This window comes from Nomascus leucogenys, chromosome 5 (genome assembly GCF_006542625.1).
Source record: "Nomascus leucogenys isolate Asia chromosome 5, Asia_NLE_v1, whole genome shotgun sequence".
NCBI lineage: Eukaryota > Metazoa > Chordata > Mammalia > Primates > Hylobatidae > Nomascus > Nomascus leucogenys.
The window spans coordinates 59,326,802-59,344,159 of NC_044385.1; the positions used below are offsets into that span (position 1 = coordinate 59,326,802).

Below are 17,358 nucleotides of genomic sequence, written 5' to 3' on the forward strand. Positions count from 1 at the left end.
ATTCAAGATAAATATATTGTCATGTGAGGCTGGAGCTCAGGGAAGAGGTCAGAATTGGAACAGACTGGGAAAATTCTCAATGTCAGTAGTATTTAAAGCCTGGTTCTGGATGAGGTCACCCAAAGAAAGAAGGTGGTCTGAGCAGAGCAGGTTCTAGGACCAGCCTGCCACACAGCGGGGTTTAGGGTTCAGACTGGACAAGAAACAGCAAAGACGCTGAGAAGGAGCGGCCTGAGAAACAAGAGGAAAACTGGAGTCACAGATGCAAGGGGATGGGATTTCACGAATGTACCTTTTCCATGGGCTTTTCCTGTGTTTCACTGTATTGCTCCTTATTATCCATGTTATTTTTCTGTAAGTGTGTGCTTTTCTGCCTTTCTTCCTCTACGTAGAGTCTCAAGCTTTTTTCTCTGACTTGTTTTTATATCTCTGTAACCAACTTTGTCTTTTATCCTCTTCTTCATTTCTATCATCCCCTCTCCTTCTGAATTTGTGTTTTTTTTTTTTTTTTTTTTTTTCTTGAGACGGAGTCTCGCTCTATCGCCCAGGCTGGAGTGCAGTGGCACAATCTCGGCTCACTGCAAGCTCCGCCTCCCGGGTTCACGCCATTCTCCTGCCTCAGCCTCTCTGAGTAGCTGGGACTACAGGTGCCCGCCACCACGCCTGGCTAATTTTTTTGTATTTTTTTAGTAGAGACGGGGTTTCACCGTGGTCTCGATCTCCTGACCTCGTGATCCGCCCGCCTTGGCCTCCCAAAGTGCTGGGATTACAAGCGTGAGCCACCGCGCCCGGCTGAATTTGTTTTTTAAATGATGCTGATGCACATTAGGCATTTCATCAGTTTATTATTTATTATATTATTCTTGGGGTTGTATGTTGCTTATTATTAATGTTGCTTAAAAATTAGTCTAACATTTTGTAAATAATAAAAAATAACCCACAAAAGAATCCAGCAAATTAAACTGCTTTTGTCTCCATTGATTTTCTTTTGTGGGACAATGGATTGGTTTTGTTATTGTTTTTAAAAATGTATTCAATTCCTTTTTCCTCTATTAAGAACATTATATTATTTAATAAAAGCCCACTTATGAGCAGTTTTGGCTACCTCAACGATATAAAATTAATGGTGTATATGCAGATGTGTGCATACTATGCCAAGTCCTTTTGTCTTTACTCAAAAAAAGCAATTGTATATTTTTTCTTCTTTTTTTTATTGTACTTTAAGTTTTAGGGTACATGTGCACAACATGCAGGTTTGTTACATATGTATACATGTGCCATGTTGGTGTGCTGCACCCAGTAACTCGTTATTTAGCATTAGGTGTATATCCTAATACTATCCCTCCCCCCTGCCCCCAGCCCATAACTGTCCCCGGAGTGTGATGTTCCCCTTCCTGTCTCCATGTGTTCTCATTGTTCAATTCCCACCTATGAGTGAGAACATGCGATGTTTGGTTTTTTGTCCTTGTGATAGTTTACTGAGAATGATGATTTCCAGTTTCATCCATGTCCCTACAAAGGACATGAACTCATCATTTTTTATGGCTGCATAGTATTCCATGGTGTATATGTGCCACATTTTCTTAATCCAGTCTATCGTTGTTGGACATTTGGGTTGGTTCCAAGTCTTTGCTATTGTGAATAGTGCCGCAATAAACATACGTGTGCATGTGTCTTTATAGCAGCATGATTTATAGTCCTTTGGGTATATACCCAGTAATGGGATGGCTGGATCAAATGGTATTTCTAGTTCTAGATCCCTGAGGAATCACCAAAGTGACTTCCACAGTGGTTGAACTAGTTTACAGTCCCACCAACAGTGTAAAAGTGTTCCTGTTTCTCCACATCCTCTCCAGCACCTGTTGTTTCCTGACTTTTTAATGATGGCCATTCTAACTGGTGTGAGATGGTATCTCATTGTGGTTTTGATTTGCATTTCTCTGATGGCCAGTGATGGTGAGCATTTTTGCATGTGTTTTTTGGCTGCATAAATGTCTTCTTTTGAGAAGTGTCTGTTCATGTCCTTTGCCCACTTTTTGATGGGATTGTTTGTTTTTTTCTTGTAAATTTGTTTGAGTTCATTGTAGATTCTGGATATTAGCCCTTTGTCAGAAGAGTAGGTTGCAAAAAATTTTCTCCCATTTTGTAGGTTGCCTGTTCACTCTGATGGTAGTTTCTTTTGCTGTGCAGAAGCTCTTTAGTTTAATTAGATCTCATTCATCAATTTTGGCTTTTGTTGCCATTGCTTTTGGTGTTTTAGACATGAAGTCCTTGCTCATGCCTATGTCCTGAATGGTAATGCCTAGGTTTTCTTCTAGGGTTTTTATGGTTTTAGGTCTAACATGTAAGTCTTTAATCCATCTTGAATTAATTTTTGTATAAGGTGTAAGGAAGGGATCCAGTTTCAGCTTTCTACATATGGCTAGCCAGTTTTCCCAGCACCATTTATTAAATAGGGAATCCTTTCCCCATTTCTTGTTTTTGTCAGGTTTGTCAAAGATCAGATAGTTGTAGATATGCGGCATTATTTCTGAGGGCTCTGTTCTGTTCCATTGATCTATGTCTCTGTTGTGGTACCAGTACCATGCTGTTTTGGTTACTGTAGCCTTGTAGTATAGTTTGAAGTCAAGTAGTGTGATGCCTCCAGCTTTGTTCTTTTGGGTTAGGATTGACTTGGCGATGCAGGCTCTTTTTTGGTTCCATGTGAACTTCAAAGTAGATTCTTACAATTCTGTGAAGAAAGTCATTGGTAGCTTGATGGGGATGGCATTGAATCTATAAATTACCTTGGGCAGTATGGCCATTTTCATGATATTGATTCTTCCAACCCATGATCATGGAATGTTCTTCCATTTGTTTGTATCCTCTTTTATTTCATTGAGCAGTGGTTTGTAGTTCTCCTTGAAGAGGTCCTTCACATCCCTTGTAAGTTGGATTCCTAGGTATTTTATTCTCTTTGAAGCAATTGTGAATGGGAGTTCACTCATGATTTGGCTCTCTGTTTGTCTGTTATTGGTGTATAAGAATGCTTGTGATTTTTGTACATTGATTTTGTATCCTGGGACTTTGCTGAAGTTGCTACTCAGCTTAAGGAGATTTTGGGCTGAGACAATGGGGTTTTCTAGATATACAATCATGTCATCTGCAAACAGGGACAATTTGACTTCCTCTTTTCCTAATTGAATACCCTTTATTTCTTTCTCCTGCCTGATTGCCCTGGCCAGAACTTCCAACACTATGTTGAATAGGAGTGGTGAGAGAGGGCATCCCTGTCTTGTGCCAGTTTTCAAAGGGAATGCTTCCAGTTTTTGCCCATTCAGTATGATATTGGCTGTGGGTCTGTCATAGATAGCTCTTATTATTTTGAGATACGTCCCATCAATACCTAATTTATTGAGAGTTTTTAGCATGAAGGTTGTTGAATTTTGTCAAAGGTCTTTTCTGCATCTATTGAGATAATCATGTGGTTTTTGTCTTTGGTTCTGTTTATATGCTGGATTACATTTATTGATTTGCATATGTTGAACCAGCCTTGCATCCCAGGGATGAAGCCCACTTGATCATGGTGGATAAGTTTTCTGATGTGCTACTGGATTCGGTTTGCCAGTATTTTATTGAGGATTTTTGCATCAATGTTCATCAAGGATATTGGTCTAAAATTCTCTTTTTTGGTTGTGTCTCTGCCCGGCTTTGGTATCAGGATGATGCTGGCCTTATAAAATTATTTAGGGAGGATTCCCTCTTTTTCTGTTGATTGGAATAGTTTCAGAAGGAATGGTACCAGTTCCTCCTTGTACCTCTGGTAGAATTCGGCTGTGAATCCATCAGGTCCTGGACTCTTTTTGGTTGGTAAGCTATTGATTATTGCTGTAATTTCAGAGCCTGTTATTGGTCTATTCAGAGATTCAACTTCTTCCTGGTTTAGTCTTGGGAGAGTGTATATGTTGAGGAATTTATCCATTTCTTCTAGATTTTCTAGTTTATTTGCATAGGGGTGTTTGTAGTATTCTCTGATGGTAGTTTGTATTTCTTTGGGATCAGTGGTGATATCCCCTTTATCATTTTTTATTGCATCTATTTGATTCTTCTCTCTTTTCTTTATTAGTCTTGCTAGCAGTCTATCAATTTAGTTGATCTTTTCAAAAAACCAGCTCCTGGATTCATTAATTTTTTGAAGGGTTTTTTGTGTCTCTATTTCCTTCAGTTCTGCTCTGATTTTAGTTATTTCTTGCCTTCCGCTAGCTTTTGAATGTATTTGCTCATGCTTTTCTAGTTCTTTTAATTGTGATGTTAGGGTGTCAATTTTGGATCTTTCCTGCTTTCTCTTGTGGGCATTTAGTGCTATAAATTTCCCTCTACACACTGCTTTGAATGTGCCCCAGAGATTCTGGTATGTTGTGTCTTTGTTCTTGTTGGTTTCAAAGAACATCTTTATTTCTGCCTTCATTTCATTATGTACCCAATAGTCATACAGGAGCAGGTTGTTCAGTTTCCATGTAGTTGAGTGGTTTTGAGTGAGTTTCTTAATCCTGAGTTCTAGTTTGATTGCACTGTGGTCTGAGAGACAGTTTGTTACAATTTCTGTTCTTTTACATTTGCTGGGGAGAGCTTTACTTCCAACTATGTGGTCAATTTTGGAATAGATGTGGTGTGGTGCTGAAAAAAATGTATATTCTGTTGATTTGGGGTGGAGAGTTCTGTGGATGTCTATTAGGTCCGCTTGGTGCAGAGCTGAGTTCAATTCCTGGGTATCCTTGTTAAGTTTCTGTCTCGTTGATCTGTCTAATGTTGACAGTGGCGTGTTAAAATCTCCCATTATTATTGTGCGGGAGTCTAAGTCTCTTTGTAGGTCACTCAGGACTTGCTTTGTGAATCTGGGTGCTCCTGTATTGGACGCATATATATTTAGGATAGTTAGCTCTCCTTGTTGGATTGATCCCTTTACCATTATGTAATGGCCTTCTTTGTCTCTTTTGATCTTTGTTGGTTTAAAGTCTGTTTTATCAGAGACTAGGATTGCAACCCCTGCCTTTGTTTTCCGTTTGCTTGGTAGATCTTCCTCCATCCCTTTATTTTGAGCCTATGTGTGTCTCTGCACGTGAGATGGGTTTCCTGAATACAGCACACTGATGAGTCTTGACTCTTTATCCAATTTGCTAGTCTGTGTCTTTTAATTGGAGCATTTAGTCCATTTACATTTAAAGTTAATATTGCAACATGTGAATTTGATCCTGTCATTATGATGTTAGCTGGTTATTTTGCTCATTAGTTGATGCAGTTTCTTCCTAGCCTTGATGGTCTTTACAATTTGGCATGATTTTGCCATGGCTGGTACCAGTTTTTCCTTTCCATGTTTAGTGCTTCCTTCAGGAGCTCTTTTAGGGCAGGCCTGGTGGTGACAAAATCTCTCAGCATTTACTTGTCTGTAAAGTATTTTATTTCTCCTTCACTTCTGAAGCTTAGTTTGGCTGGATGTGAAATTCTGGGTAGAAAATTCTTTTCTTTAAGAATGTTGAATATTGGCCCCCACTCTCTTCTGGCTTGTAGAGTTTCTGCCGAGAGATTAGCTGTTAGTCTGATGGGCTTCCCTTTGTGGGTAACCCGACCTTTCTCTCTGGCTGCTCTTAACATTTTTTCCTTCATTTCAACTTTGGTGAATCTGACAATTATGTGTCTTGGACTTGCTCTTCTCGAGGAGTATCTTTGTGGCATTCTCTGTATTTCCCGAATCTGAATGTTGGCCTGCCTTGCTAGATTGGGGAAGTTCTCCTGGATAATATCCTGCAGAGTGTTTTCCAACTTGGTTCCATTCTCCCTGTCACTTTCAGATACACCAATCAGACGTAGATTTGGTCTTTTCACATAGTCCCATATTTCTTGGAGGCTTTGTTCAGTTCTTTTTATTCTTTTTTCTCTAGACTTCCTTCTCGCTGCATTTCATTCATTTCGTCTTCCATCGCTGATACCCTTTCTTCCAGTTGATCGCATCGGCTCCTGAGGCTTCTGCATTCTTCACATAGTTCTCGAGCCTTGGCTTTCAGCTCCATCAGCTCCTTTAAGCACTTCTCTGTATTGGTTATTCTAGTTATACATTCGTCTAATTCTTTTTCAAAGTTTTTAACTTTTTTGCCTTTGGCTTGAATTTCCTCCTGTAGCTCGGAGTAGTTTGATCGTCTGAAGCCTTCTTCTCTCAGCTCGTCGAAGTCATTCTCTGTCCAGCTTTGTTCCATTGCTGGTGAGGAACTGCATTCCTTTGGAGGAGGAGAGGCGCTCTGCTTTTTAGAGTTTCCAGTTTTTCTGCTCTGTTTTTTCCCCATCTTTGTGGTTTTATCTACTTTTGGTCTTTGATGATGGTGATGTACAGATGGGTTTTTGGTGTGGATGTCTTTTCTGTTTGTTAGTTTTCCTTCTAACAGACAGGACCCTCAGTTGCAGGTCTATTGGGGTTTGCTGGAGGTCCACTCCAGACCCTGTTTGCCTGGGTGTCAGCAGCAGTGGCTGCAGAACAGCGGATTTTTGTGAACCACGAATGCTGCTGCCTGATCGTTCCTCTGGGAGTTTTGTCTCAGAGGAGTACCTGGCCGTGTGAGGTGTCAGTCTGTCCCTACTGGGGGGTGCTTCCCCGTTAGGCTGCTCGGGGGTCAGGGACCCACTTGAGGAGGCGGTCTAGTCTGCCCGTTCTCAGATCTCCAGCTGCGTGCTGGGAGAACCACTACTCTCTTCAAAGCTGTCAGACAGGGACATTTAAGTCTGCAGAGGTTACTGCTTTCTGTTTGTCTGTGCCCTGCCCCTAGAGGTGGAGCCTACAGAGGCAGGCAGGCCTCCTTGAGCTGTGGTGGGCTCCACCCAGTTCGAGCTTCCGGGCTGCTTTGTTTACCTAATCAAGCCTGGGCCATGGTGGGCGCCCCTCCCCCAGCCTGGCTGCCGCCTTGCAGTTTAATCTCAGACTGTTGTGCTAGCAATCAGAGAGACTCTGTGGGCGTAGGACCCTCTGAGCCAGATGCCGGATATAATCTCCTGGTGTGCCGTTTTTTAAGCCCATCAGAAAAGTGCAGTATTAGGGTGGGAGTGACCCGATTTTCCAGGTGCCGTCTGTCACCCCTTTCTTTGACTAGGAAAGGGAACTCCCTGACCCCTTGCGCTTCCCGAGTGAGGCAATGCCTCTCCCTGCTTCAGCTCACGCACAGCGCGCTTCACCCCATGTTCTGCGCCCACTGTCTGGCACTCCCTAGTGAGATGAACCCGGTACCTCAGATAGAAATGCAGAATCACCCATCTTCTGCATTGCTTACACTGGGGACTGTAGACTGGAGCTGTTCCTATTTGGCCATCTTGGCTCCATCCCCCAATTGTATATTCTTAATTTTGAGACAAAGATTTGGGTTTTTCTTTTCTTCCCTAAAACCATTTTTTGGCTGTGTGTCGTGGCTCATGCCTATAATCTCAACACTTTGGGAGGCCAAAGTAGGAGGATCACTTGAGTCCAGAAGTTGGGGGCTACAGTGAGCTCTGATCACACCCACTGCACTCCAGCATGACAGAGTGAGCCCCTGTCTCTCCAAAAAAAAAAAAAAAAAAAAAAAAAAAAAAAAAAATGAAGCTTGCATTTTTAAAATGAAAATGGGTTGTTAATTCTGAGTTCAACAAATGTAAACATTCATTTTTCAATTTTGATATTTCATAATATCGTAAAATATCTTGATACCTATAGGTACTAACCACTAGAAATAATTTGATACACCAGTGTAACTGGTCATATCTGTTGTTTATCTGTTGAATATTTAGGTTTACTCTTCTAAGCTATTTGTAACAGGAGCCTAAAAACTGGATTTCTTTCAGTGAACTTCATGGCTCTTTGGTTATTGAAGATGGCAAGTAAGGGGCACTCTGGATACAGTTCAGTTTCCTGACAACCATCAGGATAATATCATAGGCACACGGGTCCAACCGTCCTCATTTTTTATTTAAATAGCAAGCCATTTAAGGACCTTGAAAAGTATTAGAGAGTTTCACGATCTGCTCATGTACTGTGATTTAACCGAATTATAATTCTTTTTTTTTTTTTTTTGAGACAGAGTCTCACTTTGTCGCCCAGGCTGGAGTGCAGTGGAGCGATCTTGGCTCACTGCAAGTGCCGCCTCCCGGGTTCACGCCATTCTCCTGCCTTAGCCTCCCAAGTAGCTGGGACTACAGGTGCCCACCACCATGCCCGGCTAATTTTTTGTATTTTTTTTTTTTGCAGAGATGGAGTTTCATCGTGTTAGCCAGGATGGCGTATTGTAATTCTTTAATGAGAATTTTATAAACAGGCACAGTTTGAGATGCAGAGTTTCCAACAGACTTAACGGAATTTTTTTCCTTTTAGGTGTAAAAGGAAGAGAACGTCTCCTGGACCTAATTGCCACAATGCTGGTACTACAGTTTATTCGCACCAGGTTGGAAAAAGAGGGAATAGTGTTCAAATCACTGATGAAAATGGATGACTCTTCTATTTCCAGGTGGCTTTAACTATAGTATTATGCAACTTATTTATATTTTCAACTATTTAATAAACCTTAGAAACAGCTATAGGGAATTATCTTACATGTGTAGACTACTTTATAAGTATGTAGCAAGAGAATTTGTTTGCAGGTGACAGCTTGCCCACAGTCTCCTGTGGTGGGCAGGGCTGATGTGGTATTTGTGTCTTGGGCTGCACAGGAAACGGGCTCAAAGAGTTTCAGTGCAGCTCCCTCTGGAGCCTGGTGCTTCTGGCTCTGGATGTGTACTCTTCACTGCAGTGTGCTGATCCTGGGTGCCTCCAGAAGACCCACAATGTGACTGTTGGGCCCAGCCCTGTTCCCAACAATGGCAGGGCCTGGGACAAGAATACCATACAAGTATTTAAAGTTTATAACTTTATAGTTTATAACAAGTATTTAAAAGTTATAAATCAAACTAGCAAACTTTTAGATTAAATGTGTTCTAATCTCCTCCCTTGGCAAATACAACTTCATAACCACCTGGAAGGCCAGGTTCAAATTCAGCCCTTGGCTGACCCCTAGCACCCTAAGAGGGCTTGCCTGCACACATGAATACCCCACCCCACCCATCAAAATGCCATCCAGACCCCATGCCAGTGCCCCCTCACCCCAGCCACCTTGCAGCACCAGTGAGATGGCAGCACTGTTCAAACTCAGGATGACAGACCCAGGGAAGACCCTGGAAGTGGACTCAGGGCCATGTGGTCAGGGACGCTGGAGTTGCAGGGTCTAAAAAGGAAGATATGGGCTCTGGGGTGGGCATATTCTCTAGTCCCTACAGACCCCCCACCCCATGGCAAGAGGGTCAAGACCAGAGTAGGATCCCTCTGAGACATTTACACACACACACACACACACACACGCATACACCTATACACACACGTGTAATTGGCTTATGTTCTTTTAAAGGCAAGATAAGGGGAAAACTAATAAAAATATTATTGCTACAGGGATTTGATAGAGGGGACAAGGATAGAAGCTAGGTTTCTCCTAGTGTGCTTTGTTTTGCAGTTTTGACTTTGGAACTGTGTAAATATTTTACATAATAATGGATAAGATTGATATTTATTTATTTATTTATTGAGACAAAGTCTGGCTCTATCGCCCAGGCTGGAGTGCAGTGGTGCAATCTCAGCTCACTGCAACCTCTGCCTCCTGGGCTCAAGCCATCCTCCCACCTCAGCCTCCTGAGTAACTGGGACTACAGGTGTGCACCACCATGCCCTGCTAATTTTTGTATTTTTTGTAAAGATAGGGCTTTGCCATGTTACCTAGGCTGGTCTGGAACTCCTGACCTCAAGCAATCCTCCTGCCTCAGCCTCCTGAAGTGCTGGGATTACAGACATGAACCACTGTGCCCATCCTGGGAATTAATTTAAGGTGACTTTAAAACATAGTACTGGCCGGGCGCGGTGGCTTACGCCTGTAATCCCAACACTTTGGGAGGCCGGGGCGGGCGGATCACGAGGTCAGGAGATCGAGACCATCTTGGCTAACATGGTGAAACCCCATCTCTACTAAAAATATATATAAAAAAAAAAAATTAGCCGGGCGTGATGGTGGGCGCCTGTAGTCCCAGCTACTTGGGAGGCTGAGGCAGGAGAATGGCATGAACCCAGGAGGCGGAGCTTGCAGTGAGTCGAGATCGTGCCACTGCACTCCAGCCTGGGCGACAGAGCGAGACTCCATCTCAAAAAAAAAAAAAAAAAAAAAGTACATAATTTGACTATATCTCTAAGGATTAAAAAATATTACAAAGAAATCTCACTGGGAGTAGTCATGGTGTTAATACTTTTGATTTGTTATTTTGGAAGATAGATATTAATATTTTTAGAAACTAATATGTGTAAAATCAAAGAAGTTAAACGAAACCCCTTGATTTCTAAACTTGAATTAGATCAGAGAATAGAGGAACATGTTACTTGACACCATGGAAATGCAGTCAGCAAAGTCTGGAGTGTGGGGAAATAAATGGCAAGAGAAAAATAAATGGCAACAGAAAAAAAAGGTTGAGGAGCAGAACCTGTAAATAAACCTTTAGAGACATGTCAGCCAAAAGCAAGGGTAGACCTTGTTTAGATCCTGATAAGAACAAAACCCACTGCATTTTAAAAAATGAGACAGGGAAAATTAAACACTACCTGGATATTTTGTGATATTAAAGAAATATTGATAACTATTTTTTAAGCGTCATGATTAAGAAAAAGTTCTCAAACACAAAACAGGTGTTCAGGAAGTTCTGGGCTAGGCAAATTGGCTCATGCCTATAATCCAAGCACTTTAGGAGGCTGAGACGGGAGGATCACTTGAGCCCACCAAGATCAAGCCCAGGAGTTTAAGACCAGCCTGGGTAACCAATGAGACTGCCATCTCTATGAAAAACTTTTTGTAATTACCCAGGCATTGCTGGGCACAGTGTCTCACACCTGTAATCCCAGCACTTTGGGAGGCCAAGGCAGGAGGATTGCATCCAGGAGTTCAAGACCAGCCTTGACCACATAGCAAGACCCTGTCTCTACAAAAAATTAAAAATTACCCAAGTGTGGCAGTGTGTGACTATTCAGGAAGCTGAGATTGGGGGGATTGCTCGAGCCCAGGAGGTTGAGGCTGCAGTGAGTTGTGATGGTGCCACTGCACTCCAGCCTGGGCAACAAAGTGAGACCCTGTCTGAAAAAAAAGGAAAATCATTATTTACTATATATAATTTATACTTCCATTTTTTAAAAAGCAATACCTTCTCATTAGTTTGCCAAGAAAGATGAGAATTTATTTATTTTTCTATTTTGGGAGTTTTCCTTTTTTTTTGTTTTTATTTATTTAGTTTTTGAGGCCAGGTCTTTTTCTGTCACCCAGGCTGGCGTGCAGTGGCACGATGTTGGCTCACTGCAATCTCCACCTCCCAGGTTCAAACAATTCTCATGCCTCAGCCTCCTGAGTAGCTGGGATTACAGGTGTGCACCACCATGCCCAGCTAATTTTTATATTTGTAGTAGAGATGAGGTTTCGCCATGTTGGCCAGGCTGGTCTCAAACTCTGGTCTCAAGTGATCTGCCTGCATTGGCCTCTCAAAGTTCTGGGATTACAGGAGTGAGCCACTGCACTAGCTTATTTTTTGTATTTTATTTTAAAATAAACCAGTGTCACTTGCCAAGAGGATTAATTAAATAAATATCAAAGAAAAAACACTTTGAACAGCTAGGAGATGGGACTAAAAAATTAGTATTTGACTTAATAGGCACATCCAAAGAGGCATTTATTCTATTTATATTGTTCCTAATTAGTAATATTATAGCTGTTAGAACAAGTATAAACTTTGAACCTGCTTTTGAACTGTAATATCACCAAGTAAAGATTTTCAAAATTCATCAAGTATATTCCAGCATATTGCTCTGACTACGTTACTGCTACTGTGCTAGCAAAATGGTTTGTTGACACTTTAGTACATAAGACAAACAGTTTTAGGCCGGGCACGGTGACTCACAGCTGTAATCCCAGCACTTTGGGAGGTTGAGGCAGGCAGATCACGAGGTCAAGAGATTGAGACCATCCTGGCCAATATGGTGAAACCCCGTCTCTACTAAAAATACAAAAATTAGCTGGGCGTGGTGGCACGTGCCTGTAATCCCAGCTACACAGGAAGCTGAGGCAGGAGAATCGCTTGAACCAAGGAGTCAGAGAACCGAGATTGTGCCAGTGCACTCCAGCCTGGCGACACAGTGAGACTCCATCTAAAAAAAAAAATTAAATATTTTTTATTTCCTGTTTATTGCATATTTGAAACTTTGTTCTACATTTTCTATTTCAGGATGTACGTAACATTGATGCAAGAGCACATTACATGGGGGTGTAGGCACAAGATTTTCTTACTAGTGGAATGTGAACCAAAAAGTGTAGAGGCCACTGGACTAAAGGAGGCCAGCTCAATCAGTGAAAATATTCAAAGCCAGTTTTGTTGTTTTCAGCAGTTAGTAACTATCAGTAGATGAACATTTACCAGGAAACATTGGCCTTTTAACCACTTTGGGCATGCTTCTTATTTAGTATGTTCATTCTATCGTGACATTCAGTGAACATTTATTGAGTGCCTACTGTGCACCAGGGACTAGTAAGCATGTTAAATTTATAAGCTTTGTTGATTTCCACCACAAACCCACAGGAACTCATGTTATTCTCATAATTGAGGAAACTGAGATTCCCAGTGTTGAATGAAAGCCACACAGTATCACATGGCCAATATCATGTGATCGCAGAGTCAGGACTCAAACCCAGCTCTTCACCACCACGCTATACTGACGGCCCTTTCCCAGTTCACAGGGAAAAATCAGGAACAGGGAGAGAATTGTCAAAATACTAAGTTTCCCCATAGAATTTTCTGAAGAACTTTGGTGTATGTTGCTACTTGTTCACTAAGAAGTACTAGCAGATGACAGAACACATGAGGAAGTAGCTAATTAATATTAATGAACAACCTCAGAATTTTTCTGAGTGTTGAATAGACTTGAATATTCAACAGTCTCAAATATTTAACACCATTTAGTGGACACAGACTTGACTCGATATGCTTATTCTACCAAGTTGTTCCTGGTTTATGTGACACAGCTGAACATATGCCAGTTTCATGGGGGACTCTCAGATATTCTGAAGGTACCTAATCAAGTTGGTACAGTGGGAAAGAGAGAGAAACAGAAGCCTCATTTGCGAAATAGTACTTGAGTTTGTGCGTGAAGAATGGATAGGATTTAGATTGAGAAGCATGGAAAGGGGACAACCATAAACAACTGTAGAGAGGCTGGAACTTGAGCTGTCCTGTAGGCAGCAGGGATGCCTGGAGGCACGTGGAAGCCAGGAAGTGGTGGGCACAGGACATTTGACAATGCAGTGCATAAGCTCAAGGTCAGATGGCTAGAAGAACTTCTATAAGATGTCAAGGAAAACTGCTTTTATTAAATATCTTAATTTTTGGCAGATATAATGTGATGGGAGTAAGTTTTGTCTGATATAATGTGATAGGTTTAGTACCACATTACATTTCACATGTTATATTCTGAAATCTGAAACATTTTTTTTTAAATCTAGGAATATTCCCTGGGCTTTTGAGGCAATAAAGCAAGCAAGTGAATGGGTAAGAAGAACTGAAGGACAGTACCCATCTATCTGCCCACGGCTTGAACTGGGGAAAGACTGGGACTCTGCCACCAAGCAGTTGCTGGGACTCCAGCCCATAAACACTGTGTCCCCTCTTCATAGAGTCCTCCATTACAGTCAAGGCTAAGTCAAATGGAACTGAATTTTAAACTTTTTGCATGCTTCTATGTAGAAAATAATCAAATGTAATAGATACTTATAATGAAACTGGATTAAGGTTTTATTCAGTGTAGCAATTACTGTCTTTAAAAATAAAGTAAGTGGAAGCGGAATTACTTTAATCAACTAACAAGCAAAAATAAAATGAAACTTTAAATATTTCAGTTTTGTGTCTCATTGTTTTTTTGTTGTTGTTGCTTTATTTTTTTATGTATTTTTTTTTTTTTATTTTTTGAGACAAAGTTTTGCTCTTGTTGCCCAGACTGGAGTGCAATGATGTGATCTCAGCTCACTGCAACCTCCGCCTCCTGGGTGCAAGCAATTCTGCCTCAGCCTCCCGAGTAGCTGGGATTATAGGCACCTGCCACCATGCCCTGCTAATTTTTTATATTTTTAGTAGAGATGGGATTTCACCAGGTTGCCCAGTCTGGTCTCGAACTCCTGACCTCAGGTGTTCCACCCACCTCAGCCTCCCAAATTGCTGGGATTACAGGTGTGAGCCACTGCACCTGGCCTGTTGTTGTTGTTTTAGAGATGGTCTCAATCTGTCTCCCAGGCTGGAGTGTGGTGGTGAGATCATACCTCACTGCAGCCTCAGACTCCTGGGCTCAAGGGATAGTCCTGCCTCAGCCTCCCAATTAATTGAGACTACAGGCATGTGCCACCACACCCAGCTAATTTTGGGGTGTACTTTTTGTAGAGATGGGGTCTTGCTATGCTGCCTAGGCTGGTCTTGAATTTCTGACCTCAAGCAATCCTCCCACCTCAGCCTCTGAATGTGTTGGGATTACAGGCATGAGCCTCTGCACCCAGCTGGTGTTTCAGAGCTTTAAGGTGATGAGAGATGCTTGCTTCTGGATAGTCCTGGGAGCTTGTGTCCTTCTCACATTCAGGAGTCCAGTGGAAAGCTGGCTCAGCTGGACTGAGCAATCTGAGAAGAAACATGATCTTTTGTAGGGGATCTGTCAGGGTGGTGGGAGAAATTATAAAAATTAAGTTGTAGGAAATAGACACAAACCTTCTTGGAAGGCCAGGAGGTTTGCATAGCTTCAGTAAAAGATTTGGCTGAAGGCAGCTGAATTCTCTTAAAAGCTTAGGGCATAGATACATAGGAATGTAGAGGAGTTTATCTAAATGGCTTGTTTACTCATGTGGTCCTAAGACCAACCTTTGATCATCTGCAGGCACATGACTGCTGTCTACTTGGGAGGTCAGCAATGTTAATTACCCTCTAGTGGCGTTTACTTGAGACCTTTGTCCTTAAATCTGTACTGAATAAATGTCTGGAGCCCCAGCCTGTCAGGGCCGCGGCTGCTGACTCTTCACAGCACCCTCCTCAGTGTCTGGGAGCTGCTGAGTCCCCTAGCCTGCCCTTTCATGGGATACCTGTGTCTGAGTGCATTTCTTCATCCATCACACGGCCAGGGTATGCAGTTTGGACCTGGCAAGTTACTGACACGGTTTGAAAATTATACAGGATTGGTTGTTGAGTTGGATATTTTAGTCAACATTTATTAAGCCCATGCCTTAGCAGTAGTTGACTTTTGTCTAAAGGGAGAGAAAGAAATTCTAGTTTTCCCAAACGTCCAAGGCTCCATCCAAAACATACTGAATCAAGATTTTCAGAAGAAAATCCTGGCAACTTGGATATTTAATAACTGCTCCAGGTTATCAAGCATATTTGAACACAGTGGCCCAGGTGCTATATCTCAAAGTGTGAGTCTGTGGACTGGCATTGTCTCCCTCACTCAGGAGCCCATCAAGACAGGCGGAATCTCTGATCCTGTTCGAGGCTATTGAATCAGAAGCTGCATTTTTATTTAGCAAGGCCCCCAGGCGACTCCTGTGCATGATTATAGTTGAAGGGCTAGAGGACTGTGGTGACAGGAACATATTTGGTGCTTGTGCAGTGCCTTGTTTTAAGAACCCATGATGCTTGTGCACAGTGGAGCATCCCATCAGTCCAATTGTTGGGCGAAAAGCTGAGGCAAGACTTGCTAGTCTGATATAAAGAGTCTTGGAACATGTCCTGGGTCCAGAGTTTAAAACCTCTTGTGGCCTATGGAACACCAAGCTCAGTGCTTAAGGGTAGAAGGCTGCCCCGCTGCACTACAACCTAAGCCAAGGCATAAAACCCCTCGTGGCTTGGATGGAATCCAGGGCTCAGGGCATAAAACCCTTTGTGGCCTCTGGAATGTGTCCAGACTTGCTGGCTCATTGCTTCTTGCTCTCCCAGGATCATAAATTGATTGTATCTTCAAAACAACCCCATTAAAAATGGGCAAAAGATATAAACATACACATCTCAAAAGAAGACATACCAGTGGCTAACAAACATATGAAAACATAGAACTACCATTCGACATTGCAATCCCATTACTGGGTATACATCCAAAGGAAAGTAAGTTCTACCAAAAGGACACATGCACTGTATGCTCTTCTCAGCACCACTGACAATAGGAAAGACATAGAACCAACCTAGGTGCCCATCAATTGTGGACTGGATAAAGAAAATGTGGTACATATACACCATGGAATACTACACATTCATAAAAAAATTAAAATCATGGCAGGGCGCAGTGGCTCACACCTGTAATCCCAGCACTTTGGGAGGCTGAGGTGGGTGGATTACCTGAGGTCAGGAGTTCGAGAGCAGCATGGACAACATGGTGAAACCCCATCTCTACTAAAAATACAAAAATTACCCAGGCATGGTGGCACGCACTTATAATCCCAGCTACTTGGGAGGCTGAGGCAGGAGAATCGCTTGAACCTGGGAGGTGGAGGTTGCAGTGAGCGAAGATCGTGCCATTGCACTCCAGCCTGGGCAACAAGAACAAAACTCCATCTCAAAAAAAAGAAAAAAGAAATTATGTCCTTTGCAGCATCATGGATGCAACTGGAAGTCATTATCCTGAGCAAATAATGCAGAAACAAAAAACCAAATACCATGTGTTCTCATAAGTGAAAGCTAAACAATGGGTGCTCATGGACATCAAGGTGGCAATAATGGACACTGGGGAGTTCTAGAGGGGACACAGCAGAAAAGGGCACAGGTTGAAAAACTAACTATTGGGTCCTGTGCTCAGTACCTGGGTGATGCGATCAATCATACCCCAAACCTCAGCATCACACAATATTACCAATAAACCTGCATATGTACTTCCACATCTAAAAGTTAATTTATACCAAAAATCTAAGCTCAAAAAAAAAGTCTTTTGCCCATTAAAAAACAAATAATAAAAGAATACAAATCATCCTATATCAGAAATCTATGTTAATGCAATTTATCATATTCATCAATTAAAAAAGACACACCTTACAATTATCTCAATTAATGCAGGAAAAAGCATTCACTAAAATTCAGCCTGCACCTGTGACTTTAAAAATTAACAACAACTAGGAAACTTCCTTAATTCAACAAAGAGAATCTACCAAAATACCTACCAGGAACATCATATTAATGACATAATATTGACAGCATTTTCTTTAACGCCTGGGATTAAACAAAAATGCCCTCTCTTCACTGCTT

General features: G+C 41.9%; 1 protein-coding gene across 1 annotated transcript in view; it reads left to right on the plus strand.

Annotated features, from left to right (window-relative positions):
- Positions 1-13,986, plus strand: part of PARP4 (poly(ADP-ribose) polymerase family member 4) — a 98,392-nt gene extending 84,406 nt beyond the window's left edge. The window contains exons 33-34 of the mRNA XM_030813233.1: positions 8,366-8,498; positions 13,599-13,986. Coding sequence (XP_030669093.1) covers positions 8,366-8,498; positions 13,599-13,794 — 329 coding nt within the window. The 3' untranslated portion in view covers positions 13,795-13,986. The remainder of the gene's footprint in view (positions 1-8,365; positions 8,499-13,598) is intronic.
- Positions 13,987-17,358: the final 3,372 nt, after the last annotated feature.